The sequence below is a fragment of the Gopherus evgoodei genome, chromosome 1 (assembly GCF_007399415.2).
Source record: "Gopherus evgoodei ecotype Sinaloan lineage chromosome 1, rGopEvg1_v1.p, whole genome shotgun sequence".
Taxonomy (NCBI): Eukaryota; Metazoa; Chordata; order Testudines; family Testudinidae; genus Gopherus; species Gopherus evgoodei.
The window spans coordinates 207,110,943-207,126,316 of record NC_044322.1 but is presented as its reverse complement, the minus strand read 5'-3'; the positions used below and the strand labels follow the sequence as shown (position 1 = coordinate 207,126,316).

General features: G+C 43.8%; 1 protein-coding gene across 7 annotated transcripts in view; it reads left to right on the top strand.

The window, feature by feature from the left end:
* LSAMP (limbic system associated membrane protein) overlaps nt 1-15,374 on the top strand; it is a 1,474,250-nt gene that overhangs the window by 1,391,396 nt on the left and 67,480 nt on the right. For all 7 annotated transcript variants that reach the window (XM_030533410.1, XM_030533393.1, XM_030533387.1 and 4 more), the window contains one exon: nt 6,860-6,994. In XM_030533410.1, coding sequence (XP_030389270.1) covers nt 6,860-6,994 — 135 coding nt within the window. The remainder of the gene's footprint in view (nt 1-6,859; nt 6,995-15,374) is intronic.

Here is a 15,374-nt window from a genome sequence, read left to right as displayed (position 1 = left end):
TGGGTGTGTTGAAGTTTTTATGTTAATGTCATGAGACTCGTGTCGTGATGCCATGACATTTCCATTGCGACGTTGTGATGTTTGGTGGTGTTGCTGGGATGAAACGTGTGTTGCTTGAGGTAATGTTTAGGGGCCCAATATTGGGATGTGTATGGTGTGACACGGTGCCCCTTGTGTGACATACTGACGGGGGCACGTGGCATTTCTTCCCTCTGCTGGCTGGAATGCCAGACCTGCACAGGTGTGTTTGTGTGTGACTATAGTGCTCTGTAGAGGACATTTTGAAGATCTGAAAAAAGTAAGGCTGGTTATTTGGAGAAGCTGTGAGTCCTACCACTGCTACACTAATATAGCTTCTCCTTTGCCTCAGGAGATAGAGGCCAATGTGTTCCAAAATAAAGAGACTATAATTCTCTGTAGCTATATGTCTGGTACTCAGCTGGCAGTGTCTATTCTCCAAAGCTGCAGAGTTATGAGTTGGTGTGGGACAAACTGAAGCTTGCCATGTCGTCAGACACCAAAGGACACTGCTTCTCTGACAGTTCAGAGTTTCCATTCAGCCTGGGGCACAGTTGCCAGGGATGCCCCAGAATGTAGTGAATATTGATTGGCATCATAGCAAAGGAATTACTCAGTCCTACCACCCTTTGGGAGTAGCTAGAAGGGGTAGTGCCGGTTGTGCCCATCCTCCAAAGACTTTGGAGCACTGCTGGGTGAGTTTTTTTACCTGGGCACACATCAGGGGATATCCTGTCTCACAGGATATTGTTGTATTAGCAAGTAGTCTGAATCCAGTCAGATATGTCTGACACCCTTATCCTGTTGAAATTCAACTCCAGCTGATACACTAACAGGTCGCACTCAGTGAGTCCTGCTTCTCCTGTGCACCATGTCATCACCGCTAATTCCAATGGTGAGTGGACAAGACATAGTATAATTCAGTCTGGGACTGTCACTTTCAGCCAAGAGGGTTCTGCTTAACAAAAGGTGTGTGGGCAGGGGAGAGCATCTCTAGAGAGAACTCCAGACATTCTTAACCCTGGGCAAGCCAGAAAGTGTCTCAGACAAGGCCAGCTCACTCTATGGATACACAAAAGGAAATGAGATGAATGATAAACTAGGTCCCTGTGAACACCAGGGGAAACCATGCCAGGGTCTTGGCTTATCCTCATTCACAAAGCCAGAGCTAGGCCTGAGTCTTCATTGGCACCATGCTAGCCTCTGTTTTTTGTGTAGTAATGACAGATCTAAGGGCATTGGAGGCATGAGGCCAATTTACACAGTAAGCAATGGGGCACAACAGGGTGTGTAAACAGAGTGATTATTTCCACAGTACATTTGACTCTTCTGTTCCTATCCCTACAACAGGTGATACTTCGCTGCTCCCTTTGCACAAAGGAGCTCTCTGTATCTCTGTACTGTACTGTATCTCTATTTCACTGTCTCTCTCCACTGCCGTCCATCTTACTCACTGTCGCTGTACATCTCTTTCTTTCTCAGCAATCTGTCTACATTTTTCTCTCTGTCTCTGAACATCTCACTTTCCAAATCTCACTTTGTCTACATTTCTTTCTCCTAGCTTCTCTCCATCTCTTCATCTTCCTCTTTCCCCTTCCTATCTCCATCCTTTGCTCTCCTCTCTCTCTTTCATTCTCTCAGTTTCCTCACGTTCCCTACCTCCCATGCCATGGTAACTTTCTATCTTCCCTTCTCTCAGTAGCATTGCAGCACAGGCTGTCCCTTTACTCATACACCATCTGCCACTCTTCACTGATCTGTTTACTGAAAACAACTCTCTTCAGCTAGGGGACAGATAAAAAATGCCATCCTCAGAGGAATCTGCAGTGGGTGAGGAGGCGAAGGCTGATAAACAAAAGCTTCAAAGTTTCAAATAAAAAAAATCCCAGCTGGAGGTAAAACAAGAAAACAATGTCAAAGCTCCCTTAGCTATTTTTGTTTTTCAGAAGTGTTCTCCTGGGGAATGTAAGGTGCAGAGTGGGGAAGGGAGTTAGGTGAGTGAGACCTTAGACAATAAATGAAAAGTGCAGAGAGAAAAGAAACCTCAATTCAGCATTGGAAGTCACCGCAAAAAATCTTCAAATGGCATCTTTTGATGTGAAATCTTTTTATCCTCTATGCATCTTGTTTTAGGTAGAAGGCGCCCAACTTCATCCCAGAACCCCTTCTGCTCTCCATGCTGCACAACTACAAAAGGGGGTTGAAAAAATAAACAAAGCAGCAGAATCCCTGTTGTGTTTCTCCATACACAAAATGCAAATAGATACTTTCAGCAAGAATGAACTTTCTTTTAGTTTAAGAACACAATACTACAAAAGAACTGAAGTCAAGTCTGGCTGAGAGAGAGCACAGTGTATGTGCCTTCTCTTGTACCATCTGCATTGAACAAAGCGCAAAATGGCTGCTTAGTCTTTAGAAACTTGAGGGTCCAGTACGTGGTAAACCAAGGCATACCTGTTACAGTACACAGCTAAAAATGACACCATTTTCAATGTTGTCTGAATACTTTGTATAGTCATAGAATGTGTGTGTGGGGGGGGAGTTATGAAATGGCTTGGTGAAGTGTGTGGAAAGGAAAAGAAACTTTTGTGTGTGCATAAGTAGGCTATGTGCCAGTGAATATATGTAGGTATATGGGGGGTGGGGTGGCAGTCGGGGCCGGAAGAGTGCATATATGAATGTGGGGGATGTATATGTGTATTTGTGCTTCTGTGTATTTAAATAGGCTTAAGAGGGGAGGTCTGAGGGTCAGAAGATGTGAGTGTCTATGTGTGTTGGCATGAAGAGTGTGAGTGTGCTTCTGAGTACAGGATTGTACACTCTGTTTGGTATGTGTGCCCTCACAAGTGTGGTGGTGTTTGTAAGCAGACTATTGTGTAAGAATTTTTTTTCAGCTGTTTTATCAGGTGTGGCTAGCAAGCAAGGGGAGAGCAGACATGGCTGTGTTGAGAGCACTTTCAAAGGCTTCCACGTTCACACATCAAGGCTATCTGCAGCACATACCTGTGCAGAAGGGCCTCCAAGAGCTCCCAGCTACTGCAGGCACCTGTCACTCTCCGATTCTTTCACCGTTGGTTTGATTATTAAGCCTGACAGCCCTCCACTCTCTCTCTCCAGTCTCCAGAATAGAAAGCCTTATCGTGGAGCTGGCCAACAGGAGGGACTCCTGCTTCAAATTTCTGAGGACAGATTAAAAGTGTGACAACATATGCATAGCTTAGCTAGGCAGTGTCTAAGGGCGCTGTGAGAAGAAACCAGCTACCTGTGAATTTCTGAGGGGGACAATAATCCCCAGGGGGAGAAGAGTTGCTTAGGATCAGACAAGGTGATGTAACTAGGTCTTATGGGACAGCAGGACTAAACCTTGTTTGACTTTGGAATAGCCTCCCCAGGGGAAGTGGTGGAAACCCCATCACTGGGAACATTTAAACCTGAACCAAACAAAAATCTGTGATGAGATGGGTAAGTTTTGCCTTTGACTTTAATGGGGTTGTTATTTTACTCCTGGGAGAATACACTGCAGGGAAAACTCTTGTCCTAATGAGAGTGGACTAGATTCCTGTGAGCAGATGGCATTTCTGCCATTCTCCTAACACAGCATGCACATCAGTAAACCACACCACTGGATAGTGTCCACACTTACCCTCTGTCTCTAGGCTTAACGTAGACTGTAACAAACCTAAACATCCTGCCAGTGCTTGCTCCTGAGCTAGACTGTTTCTAGATTTTCTCCCTGTCACTGACTTTAGTTGCCTCTTCCTCAAAGAGAGACTCTCCAACAACTTTTATAGGTTGGAGTTAAAGAGGATACGTCCCCTTTGTCAGGCTGCCAAGGTCGCTGTGTTCAAGAGACTAGAATCTGACCTCCTGTTAAGGTGCCGTGTTTTGTCTTTGCTATCTCTCATTACTGTCATTTGACATCACACTTAACGGAAATGCTCTTTTTAAAAACTTTCTACCCTGGTAGGAGACATGGCTGCAGCAGAAGGGAGGGGTTGAGATTGCAGTTCAGAGTAATTAAATTTATGGAGCCAAACATTGCCGCTCAGAGATCAAACTGGCATTGAAGGAGAGGGCAGTGATAGAACTGACAACATTTTAGCAAGGAGTTCCCAGAAAATGTTCCCCCAAGCAGTGTGCTAAACTCCATGACCCAGGGATGCGTAGGCTACAGGAAGGAAGACTGAGGGGCTGAGTACCGCAAACCAATTGCTTTTCATCCCCACTTTGCTGGAAAGGATTATGCGTTGTTCCTGAAAGTGCTCCTGGGCCTGTTGATGGCTCAGTGTTCCTTCTGCTTATTTGTGTGTGTGTGTGTGTGTGTGTGTGTGTGTGTGTGTGTGTGTGTGTGTGTGTGTGTGTGAGAGAGAGAGAGAGAGAGAGAGAGAGAGAGAGAGAGAGAGAGAGAGAAATGTTATGAGGAGCCCAGAAGGTTCTTCCTCTGGGAAACCTGGCAAAATATTTTCTCTTCCAGAATATTTTTCAGAGCTCCAAAGATATGCTGTTTCCGGCAGGCAGGTTTAGGAGCACCCAAAGAGGTGGCGATTCCATCAGAGGCTAGGAAATCTTCCCCCAACTGTCCCTTCAGTTTGGTGGCAGCATTTTGAGAAGCCCCTGCTCAGTGCCCTCTCCGACACCTTGTGTGAACAGTGGGTCCAACCCATTATGTTAACAAGATGAGAGCAGAGCAACTGTGCCCTGGAAAATTATTTTGTAGTCTTTGGTTTATTAAGATTTGCTGTGGTGGCAAATTAACGTCCCCTGCTCAGCATCTAGTAGTCAGGAGCTGCCAATGCTGTGATAAATGGAGTGCATTCTGACTCTAGATGGGATTTTCAGGAGCACCTTAGCATTGGCCTAATGCTGCTCCCATTCATGTCAATGGGAGCAGACTTAGGTCAATGGTGAGCACTTCTGAAAATCCTACCCGAAGGGCCTTGCCACCAGAATGTTATTTCCTAACTTCTTCACTTGTGCACTATTGGGAGCGGTGTCATGGTGACTCCTGCAGTGCAGTAGGGTGGACCATATTCCCTCTTTGTCTAATAGTGTACACTACCCCTACAAAAGCAGGTCGTGCAGCAGAGCACTAGGCCTTTCTGCATCTGTGCTAGTAGGTCCTGAAGGTAAAATGCAGACTTACACAAAAGCAGATAATGGTTTGGGACACAGTGGTTAGATTCAAATTCATTGGAAATATGGGAGCGTTTGGATCTGGGGTTTGGGTCTGCCCATCTCTGAATAGAAGAGGAAAGCTTATTCACTTTGGAAGCTTTCGTTCACCATATGTGGATTGGCAGCTCCTCTTTGAATACTGAGTTGCCAAGTCTGGGGATGATTTTACCCATAGGGGGATTTTGATGAGTGCAGGAAAAATAAGAACTAAGAGTGGTAGTGCAAGGGACAGAATCCTGAGCAGAGTTTTATCAGTCCCCAAAGTCCCTATCCCTGATGCAAAGCAAAGAGAATCTGGCTGATGCCCTGTGTTCATCCTCCAGTGTGCTTGGCTAATCTGATCTGGCTAACTTGCTTTGGCTAATACGCCACAGAAAACATATGTCTGTGCACTGGGACAGTTCTGCCACTCTAGGCACTATCATTGGAACTGGAGCCCCTGAGGGTGGGCTTAGCTGCTACTGCCACTCATGACTTTGTGAGCCAGGGACTAATGCCCAGTCCACACAGACAGTATTTGAAGCACATCCAGCAACTCGGATGGATTTTCAGAGGAGCTGCCCACCCACAGATGGGAGCAAACTATGAAAAGAGCTTAGATCTCATTCAGTCACTTCAATGAAAAGGCCGATTTTCAAAAGATCTCAGCCCCCATTAGTCCCCATTGACAACAATGAAATCATCTGGGCACTGAGCTATTCTGAAAATATAATTGTATGAAAGTATGATTTAAAAGTGAGATCAGAATTGGATTTTTTGTTTGGATTTGTTTGCCTGTGCTATCCAGTTTGCAAACACTGCTGCAGCCATGCTCCAGAGCGGTGTTTGTACCCTGTTAAGACAGGAAAATACTCTCCCATCATGGTTTTGCACAACATTGCTCATAATCCTTTTAGGGAGAGTCCAAGCTTGGGTTCCAGAGTGATAGTCTAGATATGCTAATCCTAACACTTTACACTTCTGTTGCACCTCCATCCAAGGATCTCAATGTGCTTTCCATAGGTTAACCTCACAACCCTCCTTGGAGGGGGGTATTTTTAGCCACAGTTTGCAGATGCATAAACTGAAGACTGGAGAGCTAGAGTTTTCAGTGATTATTGTGGCTCAATGTTACTTTTCAAAAGCCCGTACTTCTCAGTGTGGAGGTATTTCCAGGAAACTTAATCATGTCAATAGTGGTCTGGGTTGGAAGTTTGCATTTTCTGAGACAGAAAACAATTCCACGACTTTTCATGGTCAGGGGGCTACAGGTAAAATATGTCCCAATTTATGATGGTCATAACTACCACAGAACCAATTATAATCTGTTTGTCCTTCCTTGGTTTTCAAATATCTAGTCATTAAACTAATTCTATCCTTGCAAGTTGGAGATTTTGCTTCTATGAATGTGTCTGATTCTGGCCACAAGGCTTAGTTTCGGCTGGTGTGTGGTGTTTGGCATTTGGCACTCCTTTCATGCATCCTTTTGGTTCTCCAGAATCTAAGCTTTCATTTTTTTAAAAAGTCTCTATCTGTTGTGGTTGCTGAGATAGCCTCAAAGTAGCTCCCATCTGTCACTGTTTCATGGATACCTATGCCATGATCATTCACATGTTACAATCAAAGTGAGGGCTTCTCAAGACCACACCACCTAACGACATTCTGCTGTGTATTTTTCTCCTCCTAGGCAGAGAATTTGAAGGCGAGGAAGAGTACCTGGAGATCCTAGGGATCACGCGGGAGCAATCTGGCAAGTACGAGTGCAAAGCCGTCAATGAGGTTTCCTCGGCAGATGTCAAGCAAGTCCGGGTCACTGTGAACTGTGAGTACATTTAAACCAGATGGGGGTGGGCTCCCATACCATGGTGATGGCAGGAAGAGGAGAACATCCTGACATCCCCATAACCTGCGCCCTATTTCTTTTCAAAGGAAATATGTGGGGCATGTGCTATTGTTGGACATGCATACCCTGAAATCAGAGAGACTCACCTGCGGGCAGAGCTTATGCCTTAGACTTGGTGAATGATGTAGAAAAAGTATCTGTGAGTTTCCCCTTTCCCTCCCCCTAGAAGGGCCAGCACAGTCCATGTTTAGCCACTGACATTCAGGAGAACAGTATCATAAACAGAAACTTCCACAATGTGACAGGGGTAGATAAGAGTCTAAAGGCCAAATTTAAGAGTGATGTGTAAAGAGGTGTAAATTAGACTCCAGTAACATTCACTCAGACTCATTGACACTAGACTCCCTCCAATCTATTTATGCTTCCTCACTCAGCAGTAGAGTGGGTGTCAGTGGGTGTGACAAACACACCAGGGAGCTGGGAGAATGTGTATAAGAGAGGTCCTTTAATGTTGCATGGGACCACTTTAACTTGCATCTTCTTCCAGATCCTCAGCATGTAAACTATAGTAACATAGGCTCCCTGTAGATCTACAGAGCATAGGTAAGGGCCTCTCCACAGTGACTTTTACTGCCTTTAACAGCTGTGGGGATGGTTAGCTAAACCTCACTTCCTGCCCACACACCACACAGTTCATAACTGGTGAGTCCTAGCCATGTGTTGCCCTTTCTAGCAAGCTTGTCCGACACATGATTAGCCCCAGTGCATGGTTAGGCGTGTGGTTACTTAAATTAAATGTATGCCAGAGATAAAAAGAGATGGTAAGAGGACCAAAAAAATGCCACCGTGGCTAAATAAAGGAGTAAAAGAGATGATTACAGGCAAAAAGACATCCTTTGAAAATTGGAAGTCAGATCCTACTGAGAATAATCGAGAGGACCATCTGGCAAGTCATGTGTAAAAAGTGTAATTAGTTAGGCCAAAAAAGAATTTGAAAAGCAACTAGTAAAAGACACAACAAACTAACAGGAAGAAAAAAAAGTACGCCAGAAGTAGGAAGCCTGCCAAACACTCAGTGGGGCCACTGGACAATCAAGGTGCTAAAGGAGCACTTAAGGAAGACAAAGCTGTTGCAGAGAAGCTAAATGAATTCTTTGCATCAGTTTTCAGTGCAGAGCAGGTGAGGGAGATTACCACACCTTAGCCATTCTTTTTAGGTGACATATCTGAGGAACAGTTCCAGATTGAGGTATCAGTAGCCGAGCTTTTGGAACAAAATGATGAATTAAATAGCAGTGAGACATCACAACCAGACAGTATTCAACCAAGGGTTCAGAAGGAACTCAAATATGAAATTGCAGAACTGCTAACTGTGGTATGTAACCTATCACTCAAATCAGCCTCTATACCAGAGGACTGGAGGGTAGCTAATGTAATACCCATTTTTAAAAAAATACTTCAGAGGCAATCCTGGCAATCACAGGCTGGCAAACCTAAGTTCAGTAGCAAGCAATTGTTTGGAACTATACTAAAGAAAATAATTATCAGAAACATAGATGAACGCAATTTATTGATGAAGGGTCAACACGACTTTTGTAAAGGGAAATCATGCCTCACTTATCTCTTAGAATTCTTTCAGGGGATCAACAAACATGTGGACGAGGGTGATACAGTATACTTAGACTTTCAAAAAGCCTGTGACAAGGTCCATCATCAAAGTCTTGTAAGCAAAATAGGCAGTCATGGGATAAGGGGAAAGCTCCTTTCATGGATGAGAAACTGGTAAAAGACAGGAAACAAAGGGTAGGAATAAATGGTCAGTTTTCATAATGTAGAGAGGTAAATAGCGAAGTCCCCTAAGGATATGTATTAGGACTAGTGCTGTTCAACATATTAATAAATGATTTGGAAAAGAGGGTAAACACTGAAGTGGCAAAGTTTGCAGATGACACAAAATTATTTAAGATGGTTAAAGTCAAAACTGACTGCTAAGAGTTACAAAGGGATCTCACAAAACTGGGTGACTGGGCAACAAAATGACAGATGAAATTCAGTGTTGGTAAGTGCAAAGTAATGTATCATGGAAAACATTATCCCAACTATTCATACAAAATCATGGGGCCTAAGTGAGCTGTTACTACTCAAGAAAGAGATCTTGGAGTCTTGTGGATAGTTCTCTGAAAATGTATGTTCAATCTGCAGTGATTAATAAGAATAGGACTTTTCAGCTTGGAAAAGAGACGACTAAAGGGGGTTAGAATAGAGTTCTATAAAATTATGAATGGTGTGGAGAAAGTGAATAGGAAAGTATTTGTCCCTTCACATAACACAAGAACTAGCAGTCACCTAATAAAATTAATAGGCAGTAGGTTTCAAACAGACATAAGGAAGTACTTCTTCACACAACTAACAGTTAACCTATGGAGTTGGTTGCCAGGGGATGTTAAGAAGGCCAAAACTATAACTGGGTTCTAAAAAAAATTAGATAAGTTAATGGCAGACATGTCCATCAATGGCTATTAGCCAAGCTGATCAGGGATACAACCCCATGCTCTGGGTGTTCCTCAGCCTCTGACTGCCAGAAGCTGAGACTGGATGACTGGATGGATCACTCGATAATTGCCTTGATCTGTTCATTCCTTCTAAAGTATCTGGCACTGGCCATTATCAGAAGACAGTATACTGGCTAGATGGACCACTTGTTTGACCCAGTATGGCCATTCTTATGTTCTTAAGTTCTTTCTTTGTTATGCGGACCTGCAACCCTGATAATGCTTATATTTATTTTTTATATTTTCTTTGTTAAACAATAATAAGTAATATATTATATATATGTATGTTGTAGGCATAGAACCCAAACAAGCATGGTCAGTTCAAATAGTTGCTTACACTGCATAAATAAATGTATAACACTGAATGAATCTATTTAACACAAATGAAAACAATTAGAGCTGATAGAAAATTTTCTGATAAATGTTTTTAAGTAGGAAGATGCTCTTTGGAAAAATCAAAACATTCCACAGAAATGTATTGATTTACTCAACCTTTTGACAAAAAATTATCAAAGTGATTCCTTTCAAGATGGTATAGTCAAAATATTTTGTTTTGATAAAGTCAAAATGCTTTGTTTGATAAAGTCAAAACATTTCAACTATATTGTTTTGACTTTTATGTTTAATATAATAGTTGAAGTATTTCAACTGTTATGTCAAGTCAAATTATAATGTAATACATGACATCTCTTAATATCATCATTAATAATAATAATAATTATTATTACGTTCTAATTTGAAATGAAAAAAATCAACTTTTCAGAATTCCCACAGAAACAATAAAACAATAAAAGGACATGCAGCATATGCCCAGGAACTATCTCATTCCTCTCTGGACTTCACTTTCCGAACATCAGCACAAGGTATGCTAGGAAAATGGGAAATATCCAGGCTCAGAATCCCCTGTGTCCTTACAACGCAGGTCAAAGATGTTATGGAACACACAGTATGCATCCACAACTACAGATCAGTGTAACTTTGCTTCATCACCATCTCCCCTTCTATCTTTGGCCTGGCTACACTACAGACTTTGGTTGATGCAACTTACCTTGGCATACAGCTGCCAAGGTTTGAATATTGCTCATGCAGGTGCATATTTGGCTCTTTGTGTCAGCACTGTGCATAGTCACCAGGAGTGCTTGTGTTGATGCTCTGTGTGATGCACCACAGGTAGGTATCCCAATGTGAAACATGCATCATCTAACATACTGTCTTTCTGGAAAATTTGGCAATGCATGCTGGGGCAGAAACAAGTCACCCTGGGGTCACTGGGAGCAAGGGGTATAGATTCCATCATGCAACTTTCACATCCCCTACTTCCATCCATCTCCAATAATTTTCACTCCTTTTTTAAAATTCCACAAACCTGCACAGCTCTCCTCACTGTCCATGTTTTCTGACAGAAGCACAGAGCCCGCATATCTCTGCCCTGTCATGAATGTTGCTGACATGAGATGAAAATCCTCCAATATCTGCAGAGCCTCAGGAAGAATCACAGCAGCAGGGGACATGACAATTTCATAGAGGACAGATTGCTGTGGGACATAGCGAAAAATAATTCAAGGTGGTTGATGGTGTTCATGGGACAGCTGCATATGATGGAGTGCCACTCTGGGCTCAATAAACAAACACTGACTGGTGGGATTGCATCATAATGCAGGTTTGGTACGACACACAGTGGCTGCAGAACTTTTGGATGAAAAGGCCACGTTCCTGGAGCTCGTCCCAGTCCTCCAGCACATGGGCACCAGAATGGCAGCTGCACCGATAGTAGAGAAGTAGGTGGCGATCACTCTGTGGAAGTTTGCAATGCAAGATTGCTTCCAGTCAGTGAGAAATAATTTTGCAGTTGGAAAATCCACAGTGGCAGCTATTGTCATGCAGGCATGCAGGGCCGTTAATGGTCCCCTGCTATGCAGGACTGCGAACCTCAGCAATGTGCAGGATACAGTGGATGAATTTGCAGCAATGGGGTTCCCAAACTGTGGTAGGGTGATAGATGGCATGCATGTCCCTATTTTGGCACCAGACCATGTTGCCACAGACTGCATCGACAGAAAGGGCTACTTTTCTAAGGTTATACAAACCTTAGTGGATCACCGGGTATCCTTCTATGTTGGCTGGTCAGAGAAGGTGCATGATGCTCACATCTTTAAGAACACAAGACTGTTCAGAAAGCTACAAGCAGGCACTTTCTTTCCCAACTGGCACATTACCACTGGTGAGTTGAAATGCCAATAATGATCCTTTGGAACCCAGCCTACTCCTTGCTCCACTGGCTCCTGATGCCATAGACCAGCCACCTTGATAGTACCAAGGAAAGATTCAACTACCAGCTCGGCAGGAGCAGATTGACAGTTGACTGTGCTTTTGGTAAATTGAACAGATTCTGGCATTGTTTATGTACAAGATTGGTTCTCAGTGAGAAAAATATCCCAATGGTTATAGCTGCGTGCTGCATCCTACATAATATCTGTGAGGCAAAGGGGGAAAAGTTGCTGACAGAGTGGAGGTGGAACGGCTGTCTACAGACTTTGAACAACCAGACACAAGGGCTATCAGAAGAGCTCAATGTGGAGCTATGCACCCATAGGAGGCTTTGAAAGAGCACTTTAACAGTCAGCCAGAGTAATGTGATGTGGTAGACTGGGCTTCATCTGGCCCTGAAGTTTTGGGGCAATTAGGAATTGTGTGGTGCTTGGTGTATATCTATGAATATAAAACTGGTAATGCACCTATTAATTTTGCAGTGCTTGCTATGCATTCATGATTATTAGACTGTGTTTGTTACTGATGCTACAAGTTCTGTCATCCTGTGCAATAATAAGTAGTAGTGGGTGCATTCAGTAGCGCTATGCCTTCTGCAGCATGTGTTTGTAAAGTATTACAGATGAATTATTTACCAAAATATAGATTTTGATTGCATACTGAAGGAACAGAAATGGATACCGTGTAGAGTCAAGCACAGGAGTTTATTACACACAGCACTGTTGGAGTGTCACTTTGCTTATTAGGCTCAGAAACACTGCCCAGCAATTAATTACAATAGATTTTATAGGGTGCCAAGGCTGGAGAGAAGTGACAGGGAGGGAGTTCCCAAGCCCCTGGAAAGGTTCTAGCAGCAAGACAAGATAAGCACAATAAGCCAATGGTGTAAAAGATTACATACAGGCTCCACCCATGGCTCAAATTAACATATTGTTAACACACAGGTAATTACCGTTAAACTGTTTCTATTAAAATATGTAGGTTAAATCCTAATTTGAGGGTCCAGGAGAATGAGGTAGCAGCTCTCCTGGTTGACCAACAGGTACATTCCTGGAGATTTAAAGCAAAAAAAAAGCAATTAGTATTTAACAATAACAATTGTTTATAGTTTTACCCTTGCATTTTTTGTGAACTGGGATTGGCATACATCTGTGAGCAGAGGGTGTCATTACTTGCATCAATAATGTTAGGCCTCTCCCTGAGCTCTGTTCTGGCATCTGTACCAGGGAGTTAACTTTGAGGCCCTTCTCAGCACTTTGTGTGTCTATAACTTGCGATAAGGACACTCAGTTACAACTCACTATCTGGTGACTTCACTCATCAACTTGAAACACACAATGTTATCTGTCTACCCCAGCTTTCCCTTAGCCATGTGTTGTTCTTTGCTAGCTAGCCCTCATGCCCCAGGCCAAGCTGTGGACTCTGGGCCTATATGAAAAGTTCTTAACAGAAGCTGTGGTTAAGTTTTTACATCCACATTAAATGCATTATGGCCCTTAAGTCCCTCCTCTTGACCCTAGGGTCAAATATAACAATAACCCGCCTGGTCAAATATAACAATTTTAACATTTTCAACTTACTTCGGAGTCGCCGGTAAAGTATTAACACCATCAAGAAAGTCAGGATGGATACTCCCCACATAATTTGGCAGAATAGCACCCAGGTCTTGTCACCTGACATGGTATTGCCCATAATTACTGATTGAACCTCCACTGCCCGATTCCATGGCTTTTAATCACCCTGACTGCTGACCATATTGGGAATGTACGTCTCCCCCTTAACACCATGATCTCAGTCTCCATGGCTGTCAGCCTTGATGGGGATGTACGTCTGCACTCCCCTGGAACACTGCGGTCTCAAGTTACACACAATTGCCGGCCCTCTTTGGAGACTTGTACCATCTGAGGGCATATCCGTCACATGCCTGATGGGGGGACTGCATCAGGACTTGCAATGTTACATGCAATGAGGAAGTGGGACCACCAGTTCGGACTGCCTACCGCTTGCATACCCAACCAGTTCTGGGCTTAACTCAAGGCCAATCACTTGCTGGTGGTTAGTCCACAGGGCCGGCTCCAGCATTTTTGCCATCCCAAGCGACAAAAAAAAGAAAAAAAAAGCTGTGATCGGCAGCACTTCGGCGGCAGCTCTACCGCCGCCACTTCATTCAGCGGCAACTGGGCAGCAGATCCTGAGAGACTGAGGGACCCGCTGCCAAATTGCCGCCGAAGAGCTGGAAGTGCCGCCCCTTTCTGTTGGCCACCCCAACCACCTGCTTGCTGCGCTGGTGCCTGGAGCCAGCCCTCTTTGTCCAAGTCCTCCATAACACATCCCTTAGTTTAAACAGTACATAACCCTCTAGTACTTGCCTCTCCTCCCAATTGGTACCCTTATTCAACCCTATGCTTGGACTACATGTGTCTAGGGTCCTTCTCACTTAAATTTTAAAAAGTGGGAACAAGATGTGTTTGAAGGGGATGAGAGACTTCTATCCCTAGCCTAATGAGGTGGTAAATTAAACATACTCACCTCTCTTTGGATGTCAGTCTCAGCTCCTAGTCAGTTCACAAACTTGCATTCTGGATGAGCCCCCATCTGAAGGAACAGAAAGTAGCCATGTATTGTGGTTTGTTAGCTAGCCCTCATGCTCCAGGCCAATCTGTGAACTCTGGGCCTATATGAAAAGTTCTCAACAGAAACTGTAGTTAAGATTTTACATCCACATTAAATGCATTATGGCCCTTCACATACCAGAACCAGTGCAAAAAAGCAATGTGCGGGTAAAAAGACATTCAATAAAAACTTCTGAAATAAATTAACAGAAAGTAACAAGGGGAAAGAACGTTCACATCCATTTCAGTCCAATTCTGCCAAACATACACCAGCCCTGGCTCTCTCAGATCAATCTATATGAAGCTGTGGCTGTGCTAACTGTCCCCCAGTGTGAAGTGTTAGGGGTAGGGATGTGGCTCCTGATGCCACATGGAATGTTGGGGTGGAGGGGGTACAGTGAGGTGCTAAAATGGAGTTCTTTATTGACTGCAAAGGGAGACAAGCCCATGATTGTTGAACTTCTAGGTCAAAAGGAGAGTGCAGCATCTGTGTTTGCTGCTGGAGAAGCCCCATTATGTCCTGGTGCATCTCCCTCTCCAATTCCTGGGTCTTTCTCCTGTCCACTCTTTCCCTCTCCATACTGTCTGCAATATTCATCCTCCAGGACCTCTGTCTGATGCAGCACTGGCTTGAAGGATCTCCCTGAAGTTGTCATCCCAAGTCCTCTTTTTTCTCCTCCTTATCTTGGTCCAACATTCCATGGGCATGGAAGGGGGACCGCTCAAGGCTGCATTGGCAACAGCTTCACAGGAAATACACAGAGGCCATTGTCAGTGTAGTCACAACGGAAAATGAAAGTTAAGTTTCAGAACTCCCTTCCCTTGCTCCCCTAAAGTTTTAAACAAGAAATGTTTATTGTCACTCCAGTCTTGAAGCACCTGTGCACAGCACTACTCTGCAGCCCCAGTCATGGTGAGTATGCCCAT